At 39.2% G+C, this 25,619-nt stretch overlaps 1 protein-coding gene and 1 pseudogene across 3 annotated transcripts in view; one reads left to right on the forward strand and one right to left on the reverse strand.

Annotated features, from left to right (window-relative positions):
* Window positions 1-10,010, forward strand: part of LOC127419099 (plexin-B1-like) — a 139,339-nt gene extending 129,329 nt beyond the window's left edge. For all 3 annotated transcript variants that reach the window (XM_051660217.1, XM_051660219.1, XM_051660218.1), the window contains 18 exons: window positions 221-463; window positions 1,098-1,274; window positions 1,364-1,512; window positions 2,208-2,308; window positions 2,408-2,625; window positions 3,536-3,714; window positions 4,025-4,091; window positions 4,263-4,409; window positions 5,033-5,198; window positions 5,337-5,440; window positions 5,560-5,644; window positions 5,737-5,909; window positions 6,077-6,237; window positions 6,372-6,519; window positions 6,634-6,698; window positions 6,819-6,894; window positions 7,068-7,142; window positions 7,816-10,010. In XM_051660217.1, coding sequence (XP_051516177.1) covers window positions 221-463; window positions 1,098-1,274; window positions 1,364-1,512; window positions 2,208-2,308; window positions 2,408-2,625; window positions 3,536-3,714; window positions 4,025-4,091; window positions 4,263-4,409; window positions 5,033-5,198; window positions 5,337-5,440; window positions 5,560-5,644; window positions 5,737-5,909; window positions 6,077-6,237; window positions 6,372-6,519; window positions 6,634-6,698; window positions 6,819-6,894; window positions 7,068-7,142; window positions 7,816-7,920 — 2,439 coding nt within the window. In that variant the 3' untranslated portion in view covers window positions 7,921-10,010. The remainder of the gene's footprint in view (window positions 1-220; window positions 464-1,097; window positions 1,275-1,363; window positions 1,513-2,207; window positions 2,309-2,407; window positions 2,626-3,535; window positions 3,715-4,024; window positions 4,092-4,262; window positions 4,410-5,032; window positions 5,199-5,336; window positions 5,441-5,559; window positions 5,645-5,736; window positions 5,910-6,076; window positions 6,238-6,371; window positions 6,520-6,633; window positions 6,699-6,818; window positions 6,895-7,067; window positions 7,143-7,815) is intronic.
* Window positions 10,011-22,480: 12,470 nt separating this feature from the next.
* On the reverse strand, window positions 22,481-25,274 carry LOC127419375 (monocarboxylate transporter 2-like; annotated as a pseudogene).
* Between the last annotated feature and the right edge of the window lie 345 nt (window positions 25,275-25,619).

Genomic DNA, 25,619 nt, shown 5'->3' on the forward strand with positions numbered 1-25,619 from the left:
TTCAAAAAGATATTTCAAAAAGCATCAAAATGCATGTTAAATGGGTTTAAAAACAAATAATGGTGTTTCTATTTTTGAAACTTTAACTTTGACAGCCCTAAATAAAATAGATCAAAACTAATAATTTTATTATTAGCCTAAGTTTCAGACTTTAAATCAAAATGTCAAGTACTGTAATACGGTATTCCACCCTGTTTCTTCATGTCTTGTTCTTGGTCAGGTTGAGGAACGTTGCACAGTGAATAGCTCAACCCTCATCCTATGTCCCACTCCGGAGGTGGGACCTGAGGCCCTTCGTGCGGCCATCAGAGTGCATTTCCTCCTGGATAACATCCACTTTGAATTTGAAGCAGTCAGTGGAAGCCCCTTCAGTTATGAGCTGAACCCTGTTCTTCATACCCTCAATCAACACGACCCTAGCAAGCCCTTCCGCCACAAACCCGGCAGCATCATCTCTGTGGAGGTCTGAGGTCACTTAATGTACAGCAGTTTGGTCATTATTTACACACTGTTCTCTGCCCATAGACCACTCACCTCTGATGCATATTGCGCACAAACATGGCAAGAGCGTTCTCAAAATGGCAAGCTCCAATCTGATTGGCTGACTTTGCGTAATTTCCGAGATTCAAAGTGCACTGGGTTTTATTGGTCCAGCTGGAAATAAAGCTGTGTTTACAAGTTCTCAGACTGCTACAATAAGCACTTCAAAAGAAGATCTAGTCAAATCGAATCTTTGAGCTAGTCAAAAGTTTTGTTTGGGACGCTTATTTGCAAGTAAACAAAATGTCCTTGATCTCAATATATGAGAAAAGAGGCTGCAGTAACAAACAGAACTGCAAAACGCTGTTTCCATTCAGTTTCCCAAACACTACCCCTGTTTGCCATTGTTCAAACAAACTACAAACATGTTGATATGTAGGACTTTTTAAAACAAGCAGATCAATGTTTTGAAAGTGTTTTTAAATGCTTTGAAATAATTTTTAAATCAATCTATGAATTTCTTACTTATCTGTTTTTTTTTTTTTTTATTTTTTTTTTTATGCAATCACACGCTTGACCTTTAAAGTTATAATCTTTCACTTATGATATGGATCTAGGGTGAGAACTTGGACCTGGCCATGACTAAGGAGGAGGTGGCTGCTCTAATAGGAGATGGAGAGTGTGCTGTGAAGACTCTAACCAGGAACCACCTGTACTGTGAGCCGCCAACACAACAGCCACCAGTATCTCTGACCAAGAAACGAGAGTCCATTGATGCTCTCCCAGAGTTCACTGTACGCCAACTTACATTTAAAGACATTTGTTTGTGGTGTGTCTCAATTATTCAATATAAAGAACTCTATATGTGTTTGTGTATGTATAGGTGAGGATGGGGAATCTGAACTTTTCTTTGGGGCGGGTGCAATATGATTCTCAAGGCCAGGCTGCCTTTCCTCTGGAGGCCCAGGTGGGGGTCGGGGTGGGAGCCTCCATTGTTGCGCTTATTGTGCTGGTTATTGTGCTCATATACAGGTATTTCCACACAGATTATTACCTATTTATGTTAGACATACACTACATGGACAAAAGTATGTAGACACCCCATTGTAATGAATGTGTTTGGCTAGGCCTTTCAATTCCAGTGAGGACAAATCTTAAAACTAGAACATAAATTTACTTTCTAGAGAATAGTGTACAGTTTCGGGAGTGACAATGACCCTGTGTTGTCAGTGTGATCCATATAGAAATGGTTTACTTAGTCTGGTGTGGAAGAACTTTTCTGGCCTGCACAAAACCCAGACTTGGGTTAGATAAAAAGAGCCAAAAACATCTTTAGGATGAATTGTAGTGCAGACTGCTCCAAGGCCGCAGCGCCCAACCTCAATGCCTTACCTCACTCATGCTCTTTTTTTTCTGAATGTGAGCAAATCCCCACATGCCTGTTCCAACATCTAGTGGAAAGCCAATGGTTTTGTAATTAAATGCTCAACAAGCACTTATGGGTGGGGTGTCTGGGTGTCCACATACATTTGGCCATATATTGTAATTACATTTATGTTTTTTACATCTCGCAACTTGCGATACAAAACACAAATCACATTACTGGCATACATCAGGACATGGAGCTCAGAATACACAGAAATGTACCAGACTCAGTGTCTCAGCAGTGCATAATATCCTTTTATATTTTTATGTGTTTGTTTTGTGTGTGTGTGTGTAATTAACAGGAGGAAAAGTAAGCAAGCGCTAAGAGACTATAAGAAGGTCCAGATCCAACTGGAGAATTTGGAGACCAGTGTCAGAGATCGGTGTAAAAAGGAATTCACAGGTCAGCGACCAACACACTAACAACAGACAGACACTGTTTATGCTGCATTACAAAATACCTTAAGTATATTATAAAAAAGTGCTTCTGTATTTTGTGCAGATCTGATGACTGAAATGATGGATGTGTCCAGTGATCTGATGGGATCTGGAATTCCATTCCTGGACTATCGCAGGTACTCTGAGAGGATCTTCTTCCCTGGTCACCGGGAGTCTCCGCTGAGACGGGACCTGGATGTTCCTGCTTGTCGCCGGGCCACTGTGGAGCAAGGCCTGGTTCAGCTGTCTAACCTCCTCAACAGCAAACTGTTCCTCACAAAGGTGGTCTTTTCCCTAACTGTTATGTCCTGTTTGGTTTTTAAGAGACACCATGACCATTTTGATCAAAAAAACATACTGAACATTGAAGTATCAGGTTGGATCATGACTTTGCTTATATTATGAGAACTCATCATAAAAATATTCTTGAAAAACTTCTACTGTCCACAGTTTCTTCTGTTTTGGGGTCTCAGAGACCCTAGATATAGTATAAAACATGAATAAATTCGGGGACCTAGTAGCTCAGTGGTAAAATACGCTGGCTACTACCTCTGGAGTTCGCTAGTTCGCTAGTTCGAATCCCAGGGCGTGCTGAGTGACTCCAGCCAGGTCTCCTAAGCAACCAAATTGGCCCGGTTGCTAGGGAGGGTAGAGTCACATGGGGTAACCTCCTCGTGGTCGCCATAATGTGGTTTGTTCTCAGTGGGGCGCATGGTGAATTGAGCGCGGATGCCGCGGTGGTTGGCGTGAAGCCTCCAAACACGCTATGTCTCCGTGGCAACGCGCTCAACAAGCCACGTGATAAGATGTGCGGGTTGACTGTCTCTGACGCGAAGGCAACTGGGATTCGTCCTCCGACACCCGGACTGAGGCAAAATCACTATGTGACCACCAGGAGTTAGAGCGCATTGGGAATTGGGCATTCCAAATTGGGAGAAAAAGGGCAAAAAAAACATGAATAAATTCTATTCATTTTTACATGCAAACATTCTCTGACACAGAAACAGTGTTACTAGGTACCACTAACATTTCTGAAAAATAAATCAGTAAACCAGTCAAATCAATCTCACCAGAACATGAGCTTGTTAAAAAAATAATTCTTCAACCACACAAAAGATTTTATGGGCCAAAAAGATGTTTTCATGTCGGATATGAGGAGACTCATCTGTTCTGTTTATGCACTTCTATACAGTTTATTCACACTCTGGAAGCCCAACGGACCTTCTCTCCAAGGGACAGGGCGTATGTGGCCTCCCTCCTCACGGTGGCACTGCACGGCAAGCTAGAGTATTTCACAGACATCTTAAAAACTCTGCTTAGTCACCTGGTGGAGCAGTACACCACTAAAAACCCCAAACTCATGCTACGCAGGTCAGTACACCTCAAATCATACAATAGTGATGAGTCTGTTTGTCATCCCCCTCTATATGGAATCACTGAATCATTTTACATTGTAATTACTGAATAACATTGCTCTGCATTCTAATCACAGAATCCTCATTACTTTACATTGTAAATATGGAATCCATATTATATTCTACATTGCAATCACTGAATTCCCTTGTTTTACATTGTAATCACTAAATTCATATTAGACTGCATATAAACACTGAACTTGTTACATCACAGGCACATGATGTATGATTTAAATAATTTTCAATATAACCCTCATCTGTTACAGGACTGAGTCTGTGGTGGAAAAGCTGTTGACAAACTGGATGTCCATTTGCCTTTACTCCTTCCTCAGGGTTAGTGACACGATTAGTTTGGTTCACTGTCATTTAAAATCCAATTTTTTCACATTACGTGGAGTAGAAATGAATGGCATGAAGTGAAATTGATGAAAGATGGATGGTGGATTTCAGTCAGATCAGCTGTATCAACTCTTTGCTAGTGAGTGTTTATATGTTTTTTGTCAGGACACAGCGGGCGAGTCGTTCTACATGCTATTCAGAGCCATAAAGCATCAGGTAGATAAGGGTCCAGTGGACGCTGTAACAGGCAAAGCCAAATACACACTCAATGACAACCGGCTACTGCGAGAAGATGTTGAGTACCACACACTGGTGAGAGACACACACTCTGTACAAAGACTTTGATACAGAAATACACCATGGCTTCATAAAAATAAAATAAAAATGTAATTGAGTTTTTATAAAAACATAAAACCAAGTGGGATCTGCAAACAAATGATGCTAGGTGAGGCCATATTTGAAATGAATTTTAACCAGCTGGTGTCATATTTAAAAAGTCAGTTCCTCAAGTTTATACAGGTATTCTAGTACATTAACTATGGACAAGTTCTACTAAGTTTGACAACCACAAAGGGTCAAAATATTTTTTTCAATTCATTTAATTTAATAGCTACGCTATATGAAATGTTTTGTTTTTGCTATCTTTCTTTGAAACAAATGCCACTTGGTTTGATATTTTGTTGTCTAATGCAATGACATTCATACATTTTGAAATATGGCTTAAATGTCTAATTATTGTTTGGGGCCACGTTACATATTATTGTAGTTCATTTTAATGTTTCATTCGTTATCTAGCCTTTTATCTTGATAATTCAATCACAAATAATAAAACATAGTATATAATGACTGAATCTTAAAAAGGAGTTATTCATGAGCACTTTTCAAATGTGAATCAAACAACTGTATATTTTGATCTCTCCCATATTTTTCCATAGACTCTGAATGTTCTGGTGAGCAGTGGAGGTGCTGGTGAGTCTCAGACAGTCCCCACCAAAGTGCTGGATTGTGACACCATCACTCAGGTGAAAGAGAAGGTACTGGAGCACACATGCAAGGGCACGTCGCTTTGCCAAAGACCCTCCGCAGACTCCGTTCATCTCGGTAAGATTGACAGGGAGCCGGTATAGTAACTGAAGACTTTGAGCTATTCACCAGAAGATAACTACTGTTATTATTTATGTTGCTTTCTTTATATTCAGTGTTCAGTATACACAGTTCCTCTTTTCATATGTTTTATAGAGTGGAGGGCAGGAATGGCTGGTCATCTGATCTTGTCAGATCAGGACTTGACATCAGTGGTTCAGGGGTCCTTGAAACGTCTCAACACCTTACAACATTACAAGGTTCAGGCTATTCTTCAGGGCTTTTTTAAAATAAGAACGCCATATAATGAGTTTGACGTACTGATTCTTCACAGCGAGTCATTGTTGATTTCTAAGTATTTCCTGTTGTTTCTCTTTAGGTCCCTGATGGTGCCACAGTAACACTGGTGTCACGACAATCCAAGCAAATCCACCATGACAGCCATGACTACATACCAGGAGAGAGTGAGTCTCCTAAGATGAATTGTTATTCAGCCTATGTGAATGTTTCTTTTTAACATACAGATTGTCTTAAATTCTCTCTTCTTCTCTTTCAGAGACCCCGATGTTGGAAGATGGAGAAGAGGGAGGAGTGAAACAATGGCACCTGGTGAAGGCCAGTGAGGATTCTGAGCTTCCCAAACACAGACGAGGCAGCCTGAGAGACAAAGAGCGAGAGAGAGCCAAGGCTATACCAGAGATCTACCTAACTCGCCTGCTGTCTGTGAAGGTACCACTTAAAGCAGTGCCCTCTCAACATGCCTATTAACTTTTTTCAATCAGCGCTGAGATTTGCGTTAAAATTTGCATGAATGTATAATGGAAAGTGTATATTTTAGGTGCTATGACTGGTCACTATTTCTTTTGAAGTTTTTCACTATTTTTGCTCTATTTTAGGGTACGCTGCAGAAATTCGTTGACGATCTGTTCACTGTAATTCTGAGCACAAGTCGACCGGTTCCTTTGGCTGTGAAATATTTCTTTGATTTGTTGGATGATCAGGCAGCACAGCACAACATTACAGACCCAGAGACAATCCACATATGGAAAACAAACAGGTCAGTCAAGCAGACCATTTTAAAAGAATAAAATTATTAATACATTTGCAGTTCACCTTCAGGTTTTCCTGCACATATCGCTGCAGAAACAAACATCATTTGGTCACAACCTACATTTTGGTTCTGTCTTGTAGCTTACCTCTGAGATTCTGGATCAATATTCTGAAGAACCCACAATTCATCTTTGATGTTCAGGCCTCTGACAATGTAGATGCAGTGCTGTCAGTCATTGCTCAGACCTTCATGGACTCCTGCACAATCGCTGACCATAAACTGGGCAGGGTAAGCCAATCAGAATGAGTAGTCAATGCAATGCAGATTGTTCTGGTAAAAAAGTGAGATGAAAAGACCATTATTTAACAGCTCTGGTTCATGTTTCATATACCATTCATGAAGGATTCCCCAATCAATAAGCTCCTGTACGCTCGAGACATCCCACGGTACAAACAAATGGTGGAGAGGTGAGCTGTTATTCTATAAATGTATGGAGACTGGAGAATGGAGAATGTTTTTATTAATGTGTCATTAATGTTTAATTAACATGCAATAATCATACTACTTTTATGATTGCATTTTATCAGATATTATTCAGATATAAGACAGACCATCTCTGTCAGTGACCAAGAGATGAACTCCACTCTAACTGAACTCTCCAGAGTGAGTTGCATGTTTGGACATTTTATGAGTGTGGTCTTAAAAAAAAATAAAAAATAAAATAAAAGCCTCTGTAAAGTATTGAAATGTTGTAAAAATCAAATTAAGTTTATGTGCCCATTTTATGTGTTGTTAGGTCTTGAAATTATTTAACCATTGCTGTGCTTCTCTTGCAGAACTACTGTAATGAGGTTAATCATCTAGTGGCATTACATGAGTTGTACAAGTATATCAACAAATACTATGATCAGGTGAGATTTTCTTGTTTGTTTCACCAGATTCAAGGTTCACACATGTTTGGATGTCTACTTATTCTTGTGGTAGCACTGGTGCTATTGAGAAGGGTCTGTCTGCGTCGTACAAGGCTACTACAAGTTACCCCCTCCCCCCCAAATTACCAGGAAAAGTCTTGCAACAGTCGGACATCACATTCATGCACTGTGTTTGTTGTGTTTGTTTGGAGTCCTGCAGAGACCCTACACCTTTAAACCTAACCCTAACCTTAACCCAGGGGTGCCCATTATGTCGATCGCGATCGAAAAGACAATCGCAAGAGAACCCCTGGTCGATTTTCGATTATTTCTTCACCTCTGCAGCCACACGCTGTTTGACTGACAGGCGGCCTATGTGTGCGCACTTTACATACGCGTGTGCTCTGAGAGCGCTTGTTACAATGCGGATACGTATCTACTGCGATATCTAGTTTTTGTTTCTTTTGATTTTGGGATGAAATATGACCCTGACGTGTTCTTAGGGTTAGTTCACCCAAAAATGAAAATTCTCTCAGTATATACTCACCTTCATGATATCCCAGGTGTGTATGACTTTCTTCACCAGAACACATTTGAAGAAAAATTCAGACATCACACAATAAAAAATCCCCCATCCTGTCCATGTCTATAACTATTTTGTGTGTCTTTTCAGATTATCACAGCTTTAGAGGAGGACTCCACAGCTCAGAAGATGCAGTTGGGATACAGACTACAACAGATCGCTGCAGCTGTGGAGAATAAAGTCACTGACCTTTGACCTGTAACCTTGGATAGACACTTGAAGAGAATAGAAATAAAGAGAGAGAGCCGAGACCTCACCCAGAGGCATGAACTCTCACTTCCTGAAGAGCACTAAAGCATTCAGAGAAGAAAAAAAGATATTTGAGACAGAGATCTTAGACATTGTTACAATTAAATATGCAGCATTTGCAGATTTTAAAGAAGATGCTACATATACATTATTGCTGCTCTGCTGAATTGCTCTCTCTGCTAACACTAAGGGTCAGTGTTTTCATGAAAGATTTCATTCGCACAGCCCTCGCCAACACACAACGGTGCCTCTGAAAGATCCAAAGGTGCTTCCTGAACTTCTGTTGTTTGTTTGTTGGGTGTCTGGGGCATTTCTGATGTCTATAGAAGTTCCTCATCTAATATATTCAGCTCAGAATGTTGTCAGCAGTATCAAGCTTGAAGCAAGAAGAAAAGAAGTCTTATGCAGACCACCTGTTTGGCAGATTTTTAGGAAACTGCTAGCTTTTATGTATTTGGTGGGTTGTGATTTATGTTGCCGCTGTGTTCAGCGTCTTAATACTAAGAGCTCTCAAAGAAAAACATTTCCTAAGGACAATTTAAATGAATTATCTTGCTTCACACACCCATAGACATTTTTACCATGTTATGCGATCTCTTGAAAACTTACCTGAACTGTACATGTTAGAAACATTGTGCGAGCAAGATTTTTTGGATACCTTGTTTTTATTCCGAACTTTTAAAACAAAAACAACACTGGTTTAAGGGACCTGTCCGTAAAAGGGCCATGTGTGATGCTTTCCATATGGCATAGAATACAGTATTATATACCGTACATTAACATGCATGGATACTCACTGTGAATTCAGAGATATATGGTTGGCACATTTGATAATTATGATTATGTAAATGGAAGTTTAACCCGATTAACACACTTGACAATTGATTTAGGTAAATAGGTTGTCATGTAACGTTCACAATGCTCAGTTATAAATTTGTTCATAGTCATTATGAGTTTGTTTCTTCAGTGTTAATGTGTGCTAATTAATGTTCTGCTGTTTTTGTTGGCTTATATCAGTAAAAAAGAAGAAAAAACCTTGTTTACCTGGCTGTCAAAAATGTGTACAGTATGTACATCCCTGCACACTTGGTTGAAATGAAAAGTTACGAATGAAGCAGTTCATTTATGCTAATCCTTCTACTCTGTGCGATCACAATCATCTTTTTTATATACTCTTTCACATTCTTAAAGGAATAGTTCACCCAAAAATTAAATTTCTGTCATATGGGTTTGGAAAAGCATGTGGTTGAGTAAATGATGACAGTGTTTTCATTTTGGGGTGAACTATCCCTAATAGCATAAAAGCAAAAGGTTAAGAATTAGTTAAGATACCTAATAATAAGAAGTAAAACTACCTAAGATGATTTGATTTATACTTGGTTAAAATCAAGTAAATCCATTTGACCCTTTACAGAAATTACCAAATGTTTGGAAATTATACAATATAAGATAATGTGGACCATCTGTACAGCTGCTACATCCTAGTACATCCTCACAGTGTTTTTCCATGAGCACAAAGCATTACACACACCATTGCAGTCACATGCTGATCTTTTTTTAAATGGTCTTTCAGTTATTCATGTTTTGTTTTATCTTATGCTTCCTAAACACTGAATGCACGTTAACGTGAACTACTGCAGCTGCTGTGATATCTGTTTTACTTTGCATTGCTTAAACGTTTTACGTTCTTATTGATTTTAATGTATTTATTTATTTATTTTGTGCTTGATTGGCTGCCGATGGCGGGCTGATGATGTACAGACCAAATTTTTTTATAATTATGACCCACCCCCAAACAAAAAAACATTTTTTTATCTTTTAATATACGGCGAACCGACAGCTGTAATTGTCACTGTTTGGTTAGATCTCTTTAAACATTCAGGCAGATGTATCGTCTTAGTTTTTGCTGTAGTTCACTGTTGTTCAGCTGTTTTGGATGTACGTGTGGCTGTAATACACAACAGATTACTTTGTAATATAATTATTATAATTATTTTTACTTGTCCATTTCTATTGTAAATAAAATGTTGCTATCATTCATAATGTGTTTCATTATGGCAATCAGCTGTAATAAAGTGTCCAGAAAGTTATGACCGATTTAAGACAGAAGGTTGCATGCTTGCAGGATCTAAATCACTTTTTAAGAGATTCATGAATGGTATTCAACAGTAGTGATTCATGTAAATCCAATTTTTCACTTACATTCCTGTTACATGTTTTATTCTGAACAAATACAGTGGAGTTCGAGGGTATATGTTGAAAATCTGGGATTCAAAAATTGAATTTAAACCTGGAAATATGAAAAACACTGGTTATGACATTAAATACAAAATAGATATTTAATATTCTGCACTATTTCTAGGTCACTAATCAAATATGTTAATACATGTGTGTCATTGACTCAAAAGTCAGATTTCCTTGCTTCTATTGAAGCACACAAGATGCGCTTTGAAACATTCCCAAATCAGTTGATGCCAGCTCAAGTTTATGCTGTCATTAAAGTAAAAGGGGAGCATGCCAAATACTAAGTTAAAAATTAATGTTCATTTCACTCAAATTGTTATGCTGATAATATAATTTGTAATGCAAAACTGTAATAAATAAGAACAATTCAAAATGGAAGCATTTTGACATACTCTTGAACCACTTTTGAACCTCTGTATAAATTAACAACTCATCACATAATATCCTTTACCTTATAAGGAGAGTTTTTAAGTGTTGCTTTTCACAATCACTCAGGATTTACACCAGGCAGGATCTGATCATCTGCCAGCTCTAAAATCAGCCTCTGTTGGATAGCAGGGGTTATATATATATCCTCATACTGTATCTTCAGTCTTTGAGAGAGAAAAAGACCTCAAGACTGTCTTTGGGGAATAAACATCATTACTGTTATTGCCAGTCTGATTTATACAAAATGATCAGTGGTCACAATTCCAACTAGGGATGATATATAATTACAAATTGATTTAATTTTTCTGAAATATGGTTTAGGAATGTTGTGATCCTAACAAACAGACTATTGTAAATAAGTCTATATTAAGTCTATAAAAGTGTTACTCATGATATTCCAAATGAGGTCAGGTTAAGAATCACTAACAGTAAATTATAGCAATCAGAGAAGTATGCATGTGTGTCACTGACTGTTACTAACCGAGATAAACTCTTTCATGTGTTTGTTTGGTAAAATTCCAAAAGTAATGATCAGATAATTTGGGAGATCAGAATATCCTCTCGGCGTATCACATTTCCAATCAGTGCATAAATACAGACCTCAAAATTGCAAACTGATTTCATTGCAAACATGAAAATAAGGTAGTAGCTGCTAGAAGCAATGTGTTACAGGGATTTGATCATAGATAAGGCCCCCTTAACCATGGTGAAATCACTGTAATAAACAGCCACTATTGATGTATGATAAAAGACATCAATGTCCAATAAATAGTTTGATTTATTAATAAAAATATTAATCGGAATAAACAATTCTTCCTCCAAAAAAATATTATTGGCCCAAATACAGTTGCGAGCAGCACAGCAACTTGGAATTTAAACTGCATATGTCATACATGTCCTGACATAGGTTATTGTACAACAGCTTATTCTGCACTATCCATTTTTATAAATAAAAGACGCTGCAAAGTAACTTGAAATTCATAAAAACAAAAGCCTTAACATACAGTCAGTATGGAAAGTAATAGCAAACCATCAACAGCTGTTCAACACCTCTACATCATACACATTTAGGCATGACCACAATGTTTCTCAAGTCCAACTAAATCCTTTCCATTACTAATGAACTCTTCATTAATTTTTGATGTTAAGCTGACTAAGCTGCTTTCTCCTCCAGATAATTGGTGAATATTTGTGTTATGGCCAAACAGTAAGATCAGTTTGGCATTTGTCAGGATGACAATATGGAATCTATTTCTGACATATGATGCCATTTGAACCAGCTCCATTTAGAGTGTAATGCCCAGTAGAGAATGCTTGAGGAAAAAGGGAAGAGAAGCACATGTAGACAGGAAAAGAAAGCACTGTGACCTTGATTTGTCAGCAGCCATATCACCCTGTAGCTCTAGACTGGTTGCCCACTGAAGCTAAGCAGGATTGAGCCTGGTCAGTACCTGGATGGGAGACCTCTTGGAAAAACTATGGTTGCTGCTGGAAGAGCTATTAGGGAGTCCAGCAGGGGGTGCTCACCCTGTGATCTGTGTGTGTCCTAATGCCCCAGTATAGTGATGGGGATGCTATACTGTAAAAAGGCACTGTCCTTCAGATGAGATGTTAAACTGAGGTCCTGACTCTCTGTGGTCATTACAAATCCCAGGACATATCTTGAAAACAGTAGGGGTGAAACCCTGGTGTCCTGGCCAAATTTCCCCCATTGGCCCTTATCAGTTATGGCCTCCTAATAATCCCCATCCATTAATTGGCTCTATGTCTCCACCAATAGCTGGTGTGTGGTGAGGGTACTGGTGCACTATGGCTGCTGTTGCATCATCCAGGTGGATGCTGCACACTGGTGGTGGTTGAGGAGATTCCCCTGTTCACTGTGTAAAGCACTTTGAGTGTAGTGTCAGAAAAGCACTATATAAATGTAACATTCATTCATCCTGACTATACTTTGTGAATGCCACTTTGGTGAATTAAAGTACCAATTTCCTTCTGAAACAGCAAAATATGTACATTATTCCAAACTTTTGGCCACCAGTGTATATGAATGTGTTCGATTGACTGGTTATTTGCTACATTCCACTTTTGAATAAGGCTTATAGTGTTTCTGTGCAAATATTAAAGTCATCAGACCACCATTTTACATTTTTTGACATGAGTAATGGTGGTGCTAACAATATTTTTCTCTAAATGTGAGAAATGTAATATAAATCATTTTGTTTTGAGTAACTGTACAAGCTGATTGTTGAAATTGATTTAAAAAACAAACAAAACAAAAAAACAAACAAAAAAAAAAGAATTAATTTTTAAATTAGGACATTTCACAATATATCTTTATATCAAAGAAATCTTAATCTTCCATAATGGACTGTGCATTCACCATCTGTTTGTCCATTTGCATTTAATTATCAGATTCCAATGAATTCATACAGATTACAGAACAGCAGGTCTTATTACTTTTTTTTTTTTGGATTCATATTTTTTTATTGATTCCTATATTAACACATAAAAGCAAGAACAAATACAAACAGAATCAATACTTACCCCCCTCTATTACTAGCCCCCAACCCCACCCATAAGAACATCCCAGTGGTACCACATAATTATAGACACACAAAAACAAATATTAAAAAATAAAATAATTAAGTAAATAAAATATAATAATCACACAGATAACCTCTACATCTACATCTCTCTCTCCACTGTCCCTCCCCGAGAGCCCTCCAAAAATGCCAAATATTTACCTCATTTTTCCATAAACAAGTCCAAATTACCCAGTCCTCTAAGTACCCCTTCTTCAAACGCTGCCACCCTCCCCATTCTTGCACACCACTCCGGGAATGATGGTGCTCCGTCGGATTTCCAGCCCCTTAAAATGACTTGTATGCCAATCATAACACTTGTTAAAATCCAATTTTTTATAAATTTGTCCCCCAAATTTATGACCTCTCCGTCGCCCAAAATACAAATTTTGGGGCAAAGCAAAACTTGAATGCCCAAAATGTCAAGCAAATAGCTCTGCACCTTCATCCAAAAATCTTGAATTTTAACACACCCCTAAAAGGCATGAGTTGTGTCTCCAACTTCTGATTGACAACGCCAGCAGTTGGGTGTGTCTTTAAGACCAAGCCTATATAATCTAGAGGGGGTCCAATAAAATCGATGTAAAATCTTAAATTGCATAAGGCGAACCCTTGCATCTTTAGATGCAGACTTGACATTTTTTAGAATCCTAGTCCACACTTCTTCCTCTAATACCAAATTCAAATCTTTTTCACATAATCTTTTGATAGAAGCTAAAGCTCCATCCCCCAGACTCTGAATTAGCAGGGAGTAAAACACTGATGCCTCATGACCTTTTCCAAAAGCAGTAATCACCTCTCCCAGAGTATCTGCCATTTTAGGGGGGTGTGTGCTACTCCCAAAACCCGTACAGAGCATGTGGCGCAGCTGTAAATACCTATAAAACTGAGACTGGGAATCCCAAAATGATGACCCAAATTCTCAAAAGATCTCAACACTCCACTCTCATACAGTTCGCCAAGTATAACAACCCCCCTCACAATCCACTCTAACCAACAGAAAGGGGACTTATTGATACATAATTTTGGGTTCAGCCATATGCTTGAGGCAACATTTAAATAAATGTCTGAATTAAATACTCTGGCCACTCTTGTCCAAATCATGTGCAAATGTGAAATAACGGGGTGTGACTTAACATCTCCGGTTAGTCTGAATAGGGGCAAGGAATTTCTGTTCAATAAAAAACCAGGGAGGGGATCTTTCAGGTGGAAGTGTCCAATGAGCCAAATGCCTGAGACTGAACGCATAATAATAAAACAAAATTTTGGGTAGGCCTAGCCCACCTTTGTCAATCGGCCTATGTAATTTGTTGAAATGTAGTCTGGGACGTTTACCATTCCAAATGAAGGACTTCGTAATTCTATCAAATTGCTTGAAATAAGAGAGGGGGACATCTATAGGGAGTGACTGTAGCAGGTAGTTAAATTTTGGAAAACAGTTCATTTTAATAACATTAACCTTCCCAATCATCGATAAATGTAATGAAGCCCACCTGTCTACATTGCTTGAAAACTTTTTAATTAAATGGTCAAAATTAACTCTAACTAAATCAGACAAATTTCCTGGGAATAAAATACCCAAATACTTAATGCCCTGTTTAGGCCATTGAAAGGCGCCTGGCTGAAAGGCCGTTACTGTGCAGTATGCAGTCAGAGCTAAAGCTGCGGATTTAGACCAATTGACTTTGTATCCAGAGAACTTGGAAAATGAATTAATAATTCTGTGGAGGCAAGGCATAGATCTAGTGAGGTCAGAGACAAAAAATAAAATATTGTCTGCGTAAAGCAAAAGCTTATGCGCCACAGCTCCCGCCAGCACCACTGGAAAATCATCTTCCTTTCTTATCGCGGCTGCTAATGGTTCCAGGGCAAGACAGAACAATAATAGGCAAAGAAGGCAATCCTGCCGGGTGACTCTATCCAGAGCAAACAAATCTGAAATTAATCCATTTGTTTGTACTGCCGCTACAGGGTGTCTATAAATTACAGGTGCATCTCAATAAATTAGAATGTCGTGGAAAAGTTCATTTATTTCAGTAATTCAACTCAAATTGTGAAACTCGTGTATTAAATCAATTCAATGCACACAGACTGAAGTAGTTTAAGTCTTTGGTTCTTTTAATTGTGATGATTTTGGCTCACATTTATCAAAAACCCACCAATTCACTATCTCAAAAAATTAGAATATGGTGACATGCCAATCAGCTAATCAACTCAAAACACCTGCAAAGGTTTCCTGAGCCTTCAAAATGGTCTCTCAGTTTGGTTCACTAGGCTACACAATCATGGGGAAGACTGCTGATCTGACAGTTGTCCAGAAGACAATCATTGACACTCTTCACAAGGAGGGTAAGCCACAAACATTCATTGCCAAAGAAGCTGACTGTTCACAGAGTGCTGTATCCAAGCATGTTAACAGAAAGTTGAGTGGAAGGAAAACGTGTGGAAGAAAAAGATGCACAACCAACCGAGAGAACCGCAGCCTTATGATTGTCAAGCGAAATCGATTCAAGAATTTGGGTTAACTTCACAAGGAATGGACTGAGGCTGGGGTCAAGGCATCAAGAGCCACCACACACAGACATGTCAAGGAATTTGGCTACAGTTGTCATATTCCTCTTGTTAAGCCACTCCTGAACCACAGACAACGTCAGAGGCGTCTTACCTGGGCTAAGGAGAAGAACTGGACTGTTGCCCAGTGGTCCAAAGTCCTCTTTTCAGATGAGAGCAAGTTTTGTATTTCATTTGGAAACCAAGCTCCTAGAGTCTGGAGGAAGGGTGGAGAAGCTCATAGCCCAAGTTGCTTGAAGTCCAGTTGACGTTTCCACAGTCTGTGATGATTTGGGGTGCAATGTCATCTGCTGGTGTTGGTCCATTGTGTTTTTTGAAAACCAAAGTCACTGCACCCGTTTACCAAGACATTTTGGAGCACTTCAGGCTTCCTTCTGCTGACCAGCTTTTTAAAGATGCTGATTTCATTTTCCAGCAGGATTTGGCACCTGCCCACACTGCCAAAAGCACCAAAAGTTGGTTAAATGACCATGGTGTTGGTGTGCTTGACTGGCCAGCAAACTCACCAGACCTGAACCCCATAGAGAATCTATGGGGTATTGTCAAGAGGAAAATGAGAAACAAGAGACCAAAAAATGCAGATGAGCTGAAGGCCACTGTCAAAGAAACCTGGGCTTCCATACCACCTCATCAGTGCCACAAACTGATCACCTCCATGCCACGCCAAATTGAGGCAGTAATTAAAGCAAAAGGAGCCACTACCAAGTATTGAGGACATATACAGTAAATTAACATACTTTCCAGAAGGCCAACAATTCACTAAAAATGTTTTTTTTATTGGTCTTATGATGTATTCTAATTTTTTGAGATAGTGAATTGGTGGGTTTTTGTTAAATGTGAGCAAAATCATCACAATTAAAAGAACCAAAGACTTAAACTACTTCAGTCTGTGTGCATTGAATTGATTTAATACACGAGTTTCACAATTTGAGTTGAATTACTGAAATAAATGAACTTTTCCACGACATTCTAATTTATTGAGATGCACCTGTAATTTAATCCAGCCGATGAATGTATTCCCGAACCCATACATTTCCAAAATCTTAAAAAGATAATCCCATTCTACCATATCAAATGCCTTTTCGGCGTCAAGTGAGATTGCAGCGACCAGAGACTGATCATTCGCTACTGACCACATGATATTAATGAAACGCCTAATGTTATCAGAAGAGCTGCGGCCCCGAATAAACCCCATCTGATCTATATGTATAAGTAATGTCATAAATTTACTTAACCGGTTAGCAAAAATTTTTGACAAAATTTTTACATCTAGCTGGATCAGGGAAATTGTATGGTAATTCTTACACTCACTTGGACCTTTATCCTTTTTAAGAATCAGACTGATCCGGGCTTGCGTCATGGTTGGTGGAAGCTTTCCGTTCTTTAATGATTCTGTATAAACTTCTAACAAAAGTGGGGCCAGTTCTTTAGCATAAGATCTAAAAACATTCAGCGGCAAAACCATCTGGCCCCTTGAGCCTTGCCTGTAGGTAAGGCCTTAATTACCTCATCAAGTTCCTCCAAGGTTATCTCAGAATCAAGATAATTTTTTTGCTCAGTCATCAGTTTAGGAAGTTCTAATGGTTACACGAATTTTCTAATATCTTCATCAGTAGATGAAGACGTGGAACTATAAAGATCAAGATAGAATTCTTTAAAAGCATTATTAATATCAATGGCCAAGGTAAATATTTCACCACCAGCAGATTTCACCGAAGGAATGATAGAAAAAGACTCTCTCTGCTTTATATATCTTGCCAAAAGCTTCCCTGCTTTGTCCCCCGACTCAAAGTATGACTGTCATGCCCTGAATAACCAAAACTCCACTTTCTGCGACAAAATAGTATTATATCTGTACTTCAATCGGGTCAATTCTCTGAGGCCATCAGATGACATTCAGTGCTTCAGCTCTGCTATGCACTTTTAATATTTCCTTCCAACTCCATGAGTTCTTGTGCTTTAGATTTTTTGATGAATGAAGCATACTGTATGATCCGACTCGTAAGAACCACCTTAAGTGCCTCCCAAGCCATGCCCACAGAGGATACTGAGGACCAGTTGGTCTCCATATAAACATTGATTTCGGTCTTTAACATTTGTTGGAAATCAGGATTTTGCAAAAGGGATACATTAAAGCACCAACTATATGATTTATTTTTCTCCGTATGTGGCAACATCTCTAAACTCACCAGGGCGTGATCTGTGACTAAAATTTTTCCAATTGAGCAATCCACAACAGATGAAATGAGGGACTTCGATATATATTAAAAAAAATCTATTCTAGAATAAATCTTATGGACTGATGAAAAAAAACTATATAGTCCCTACCAGATGGGTTCAAAAGTCTCTAAATATCTGTAAGATCAAGATTTTTACACATCCTGTGAAGCACACTGTTGCTCTAGGGGGTTTGCACACTTTTGCTTCACTATGATCAAGGACTGAGTCCATCAAAAGATTAAAGTCTCCTCCCAATATTATATAATGAGGGGTGCCAGCAGCTTGCAACATCCCTTCAAGATCTATAAAAAAGCCCTGATCATCAGCGTTAGGTGCGTAAATAGTAGCCAAAATCAACTTTTGCCCCTGAATTTCTCCTAAAACAATAATGACTCTTCCTAATTTATCTTTAATCTGTTTGAGACATTTGAATTGTAGATGTTTATTTATCAGTATAATGACTCCCCTACTCTTACTTGAGCTAGCACTAAAGAAAACATGTCCACCCCATATCTTCCCAAATTTTTCAGCTTCCTGCGGGGAAAGATGCATTTCTTGAAGAAACATTATATCATATTTCTTACGCTTAAGAAAAGAAATAACCTTCCTTCTTTTTATGGGGTGCCCCAACCCATTCACATTCCATGTGGAGAGACACAACCCACTCATATTAAAATTTGACTGATATAATAATAAAAAAATAATGTGTCAAAAACATGATTATACAGACCACATTCCCCATTAATGCAACAATCAAACCCCGAACAAAACAAACAGAAAAAAGAAAAACGTGCGCATAAACCTGTGCATGACAGCGCCAACTGGCGTCAATCCCTCTAAACTCAGAAGGTCCATGTACGCTTATGAGAACCCCTGTGACAACTTTGCCAATGGATTGTTTAAGTCCGGTGCTTCTGCACAAATTTTGTGAGGCAAAATTACATAACAGAAAATACTTTGTAAAACAGACCCCAGCCAACAGGCAGAATAAACATAAAGAACATGTAGATTCATTCACAGAACTGTCTTGAAGGTGTGTTCCTCCACAAAACAAACTCCAGCTGATATAAAGCCATTCAGTTTGCTCGGACAGGCAAACAATTGTTCAGTGAGCCGGCTGTTTGTGAGTACGGCAGATGACGTAATCATTCTAATGTCCCTTAAAAATATTCCACAAAAACAAACTCCAGCCGCTAGGCAGAACCAGCATGAAAAGAAACAACACAGGCACCCCGGTTCCTCAGATGATCAAGTGTGTATTGAGCGAGTCAAATTCACTCTGAGGCTGCTTAAAAAAAAAAAATAAAAAACATCATTACTTACTCAGTCCGTCAACTTTATAAAAGATATCCTTAATGTAAGCATGTAGATATTTTGCGGTCATCCATAGTGTCCATTCTCAATCTGACCTGGATTTTCAGTGTAAAAACGATCTTCCATCAATGCAAAAGTTTCTTGAAGGAAGTGTCATTCCACAAAACAAACTCCATCCATTAGGCAGAGCCAAAATGGAAACAAAAAATGCCACCCAGCTTCCTCAGACAATCGAGTGTATGTTCAGCGAGTCAAACCACTAATATAAGAAACATCAAATGGCTCCAACGTACTCACTCCAATGTATTTATGAAGGAGAGTGCCTGTTTTGGACATGTAAATACTTTGCGACCATCCTTCGTTTCTATTCTCAGTTTGGCCACAAACATCAATGCAAAAGCGAACTTCCGTTTATGTAAAAGTTTCTTACATTCCTTGAACCGATTGCATTTCTCTCTTGTCGAATTCGCAAAGTCCAGGAACAAGAAAATATTGTGATTCTTCCAAGAAATCTTTCCTCTGCTCCTCGTCTGGCGCAACACGAGATCTTTATCGGATGATCTCAGAAATTTGGCCAGAAGTGATTGGGGCCTGTCTCCCTTAGCAGATCCGCGAGCCGGGACTCTGTGAGCTCGCTCATTTTCCAGTTTATGGCCTGTTATGTCGAGCAGACTCAGGAAGAGCTCATCCAGGAATTTCACCATATCTCTGCCTTCTTCATGCTCAGGAATTCCAACAATTCGTATACTGTTCCTATAGCTCATATTTTCAAGATATTCCAGTTTTTCCAAAATGTGTTCCAAGTCTGTTTTGGACGCAGGAGGATTAGTGGATAATTCCCTTTCCGATGATTCCTGATGATCGATCCGTTTCTCAACAACTGACAATCTTGTAACCAACTCAGAGAATTTTGTTTCCATCGCCGTAATCGATCGACGTATTACGGCGAGATCCTCCAAGTCAGCAACAACCTTCGTCAGCATCACCGAAATGTTGGACAGTTGACGCTGGATTTCTTCTCCCGATGTGCCATCCAAATCGAGTCCCCAGCTCGCAGTCCCGTCAGAGGCCTCAGCTTGAACATGTAAGTGTCTTTTTACTTCAAAGAGCATATATGTAATTTGGGTGTATCGAATCTCACCGGATTATAAAATGAAAATAATTTAAAAACTAGCAAAGTGAGCAGAGCTCGTGATTCACATGTCTGCTTCTCACATGGCATCACCAACCGGATCCAGCAGGTCTTATTACTGAGCTGTGATAGACCAGAACAGACTGTGAGTTGCCAGAGGTCTATAGGCTATACTGGATTTATAATATTGTATAGTAATATATAAAGACAACAAAAATGCTAATAAAAGCTGGTTTATAAAACTTATACCACGGGTCTGTTGAATGCTTGATTCTGATTGGTTGACGGATGTTCTAAGGTGTACAATTATTTTCCAGTAAACACATGGCTATGAAGTAGTTCCAGGTCTTGACCGCATAACAGTTCCATATCACTTTGCCAAATGATTTCAGTTATTTCAAAGAGCCCTACAAGCTTCCACAACAAATTAACCAATTAAAACAAAGACATTGGTTAAGTACATCAGATAAGAATGACAATGTCTATAATATCCTAAATTTATTTCAATTTCAAATGAAAAGCATCCTTGGGCTCCCTCTTTCTCTCTCTCTCTTTTGCTCTCATCTCTCTCACACACACACACAGAGACGCACTACCTCATTACTCCAGTAAGTGCTCCAGTAATGCAGCACAAGCCTCGCTATCCTCCATTGCTAGTTCTAAAGTGACGTTTTCGAAATAGCACTGAAGGTTCGGACTGTAAGCAAGATGCTGAATCTGTGGTGGAAGACAGTAGTTCCACTCACAAGAGCGTTTTAGGGACAAAAACCAGAAAATGCCTTGAGATAAAACCCTGAATGATGTCTTAAGCTATGGTAACTGAGGTATAAGTGCAATAATTTACTCCGCCTATGACTGCTGGTCCACTTGGGTGTGTATTATGTAAGGAATAACTGAAGATGGACTTATTGATATTATTGCACACCCAAGGTGGTAATGCGGTCACAATGTGCAATGGAGTGCCAGGGTGTTTCCCATATATTTCAGATAATATAGAAACTGTTGTACTGATCAAGTGTATCTAGCTTTGCTGCAGCTCAAGCCTTCATTGCTAGTTCGAAAATGTCACTTTAGAACTAGCAACAGAGGATGCGCTGATTTTTGGCATTGGAGTAACAACGTGTGTGTGTGTGTGTGTGTGTGTGTGTGTGTGTGTGTGTGTGTGAGCGTGTGAGCGAGAGAAAGTGAGACTGAGAGACATCGCGTGTGGAATTACCAGTGTTTAAAGTGGCTCTGGTCAGGAATAACATAGCTTCAAATTGCCAAAGTGTAAGTTTAAGTCTCTGCAGCAGCGAGTGTCGCCATTCTTGAACAGCTTTTCCATTGCTAAACAACTGTTTACAATCCCGGTGAGTCGTGGGGGTGTGCTGACTTTGCTCCCGAGAGAGTTTGTGTGAGTGCAAAAGAGATGGGGAGGGATGGCGCGGTGCTTTCCACTATGAGGCCGATTAGCGCGAAATACATTGAAACATATTACATGTTATTTCGGATAATAGAAACTGTTGTATTGATCAAGTCGTGGGGGTGTGGCTTTATTTGTTGGTCGCTACTCGTGTCTCAATGTGTGTGTGTGTGTGACGAGAGCAAAAGAGAGAGAAAGAGAGGGAGCCCAAGGACGCTTTTCAATTGAAATATTTTATGATATTATAGACATTGTCATTCTTATCCGATGTACTTAACCAATGTCTTTGTATTAATTGGTTATTTTGTTGTGGAAGCCTGTAGGGCTCTTTGAAATAACTGAAATCATTTGACGAAGTGATATGGAACCGTTTTTGCGGTCAAGACCTGGAACTGCTTCATAGCCGTGTGTTTACTGGAAAATAATTGCACACCTTAGAACATCTGTCAACCAATCAGAATCAAGCATTCAACAGACCAGTGGTATAATTTTCGATAATTTAATGGTCCATCGTCAATTATTCCTTACATAGTTTCCAGGGTGTGCTACAGGGTATGTAAAGGATTGGGTTGGTGTAATACTAACTTTCTGTATTACGTATTTAGATATTTTTTAATTACTTTCTAACATTAGAACAAAAGTTTGTAACAAGAAAATTGAGTCAGGACTCTTTAGTTTTAGCTCATCTTCTTTGTCTTTGGCCTCTTCCATAGCAGCCAGCCCTTTGGCAGATCCGAACTGTAGCTCTTCTACCTTTCTCTGTTTCTGTTCCTGTTCAAGCCATCTGTAGTTGTAATAGTTCATGATGAAGAGAAATACTCCTGGTACCAGCATCATCACACCACAAGCAAAATACATGTATATGTAATCCATGAAGATGTCCACCAGTCAACCTGAGGAAGAAATATGTCAATAAAACTTCCTGTATATTATAACATAGTAAGAATACAGACCAAGTCTTCGCTGCTAAAAACAATGTTGGAACGACATGAGGGTGAGTAAATGATGACAGGATTTTCAATGTTTGGGTGAACTAACCCATGCTGGTCTTTTCAATTAGGTTATTTTTTAACTTACCAGAGATCGGTGGCCCGAGTAGGCCAGGGCCACATTCAATAATGGTAACAAGTCCAACCGTACTGGAGAACTGCTGAGCACCAACTAAATCCATCAGAACTTCAAACATCCCAAAAGCCAGTCCAAAAAATCCAGCAAACTCTACCAGTATTGTATAACCTGGTAAGAGGGGATGCATGAGGTGGCAAACGCCATTATATGCCATGGCAAAGCTGAAGAAATAATGGATCTTGGGCCTGATCCACCTGGTGATGGCGATTAGACCCGTTCCTGGGTGAGCAAACATATCCACCAGAGAAAATATGGAGAGCAGGAATGCTGCTGAGTACTCGTCTATCTCCTGATGCTCAGCATAAGGTGCCAGGAAGACCACTGGGACGAAAAGTCCAAAAAAACATGACCACATTCCCCAGATAGATTAGGAAGCCTCTGTACTTGAAGAGGGAGATGTCAAGGAATTGGTTGAACTTTGCAGCACAGCCTGACTGTTTGGACGTTTCTTGTCCATTGACCAGTCCAGCTTCCTGAGAGGGAATATCAGCCTCTTCTGCATCGCTTTGATTGATGGTTTGGCTCACTGGCGGATTTGTTTGTATCTTGATGGGTCTCATAACGGATACAGCCACACAGAAGTTGAGCAGCACACCTCCTAGGATGAGGAAGGTCCCTCTCCATCCGAACTTGTCCATAAGAAATGGAAGATTTGAAAGAGTTGGAATACAGCCATTTAAGTCATATGGACCACTTTTATGATACTTTTTATAGTGCTTTTGCAGCTTTTTTAAAGCTTGAAAGCTCCAGCCCCCATTCATTGTAATTGCGTAGAAAAGATCGACTAGTACAGTCTTCAAAATGTATCCTTTTCTCCTCCCTGGTAGAAAAACAGTCAAGTTTTGTGCAAACAAATGAGGGTGAGTTTAATGATGACTGAATTTCCATATTTTGTGGAAATATATCCTATTAACCCAGAATACACCTGTAAACAAGAAAGACTCAACTGGTAACTGAGATTCTACTACTCTTTTATTAAACATGCACATGGAGAGGAGGAACCCAAGCCCACTGACACTGACCAATCAAAGCTTATCATGCTTCTTGCTGGCAGAAGACCAATAGCTCAAAAAGGCCAAATGAATTGCAACTACTTGGACTCATATACATCATATTAATCCTTATTTTGTCTTATCTTAAAGGATTTGGCTTTTTCAGAATAAACGTAAAATAAAAATATGTACCTCCAGTGATTCCAACGCATATATACAAATGTACAATGGTAGTGCCAAAAGAGGCTGTTACCATAGCAGCCCCCACCATTAGCCCAGCAGCCATCACCACTGGGCGGCTACCATAGTGGCTGACCAGAATGCTGCTCACAGATCCTGCAAGAGAGAAATATGAGAGGAATTGTTTTAGAGGGGAATGGAGTATAATGGTGGAATGCAAAAATTGGGTCTAAGGCTAAACCTAAAAACACTGAAAACTTGACCTATGAATATAATCTTTGTTTGCATGTGACCATAGGCGGATCGTGTGTAAGGCTGGGCAAGGCTTAGCCTTCCGCTGGCCACGGGCATAACTATATTTAAATGTATTATTATTATTATCATTATTATTATTATAAGCTTTTAAACCTCAGTTCGTTCACCCTCCGCCTATGTGACTACAGGAAAGAAGTTCCAAAAAGCTCTCGTTTATTTTGCAGTGGGAGTGCCTGGAATGCCAAACAATGTCTTACAACTTATGAAAATAAGATCCATACTCAATTTCATAGACGGACGGACGAACAGACAGACAGATATAATGAACATAACAAGAAATTTGTCATACAAAAGTCAACAGTATTTGCAGTATCGCACTGCTTAGTTTTCAAAGTGGCTGGAGTAGTACAGATGCTAGAACAGAAGAACTAGACAGACAAGGAATTTTTTTCATTGTTAAATAGTAAGTGCATTTGGTGTGGAATGGCTGAGTGCTCATGGAACAGATGTGTTTCAGCTGGTTCTTGAATGTGGAGATGGTATCAGCAGATCGTGTAGAGGTTGGAAGCTCATTCCACCACAGAGGAACAGAGAAAACAGGGATGAATAAGGTCTCTTACCTCCTCCATACATGGTAGCCAACATGATGGAGGAGACCCAATCTCACTATAGGAGATAGAGAAATACTCCTGGATTACTTTGAAGTAGTAATCTTTGAATAGACTAATACTTTGAAGACTTGTGGAAGGTGCAAGAGAAGCCAATGGAGACTAAGGATCCAAACACCATGGCCCAACCCCAGCCTCCATCTGGAAGGCAAAGCCCAGGTTCGTGGTAACTGATGGGGGCATTTTTTCATTTGTTCCTCTCTAAGAGAAAAGAACATACTAAACTCTACAGTTTTAAATGTTATGAATTAATCCATATTTGACCAGAACCCTCTATAAATGAATAGAAACAGGCATGTGTTTCCGCAATAACAGTTTCTTCTAATCCATCTTTGAGATGGTTTAAACTTGGTAAAGCTTTTAGGAAAATCAACCAAAAAAACATGGACATTGTAATGGATCTCTGTTCGTCTGGGAAAGGAGGAAGCGGGAGCCGAATCCACATTCAACGAACTTTAATTACAACACAACATCAAACTGAAAACACTGCAACATAAAACACTGACGCACACACTTGGCTTCTTGTGT

This window comes from Myxocyprinus asiaticus, chromosome 28 (assembly GCF_019703515.2).
Source record: "Myxocyprinus asiaticus isolate MX2 ecotype Aquarium Trade chromosome 28, UBuf_Myxa_2, whole genome shotgun sequence".
Lineage (NCBI taxonomy): Eukaryota > Metazoa > Chordata > Actinopteri > Cypriniformes > Catostomidae > Myxocyprinus > Myxocyprinus asiaticus.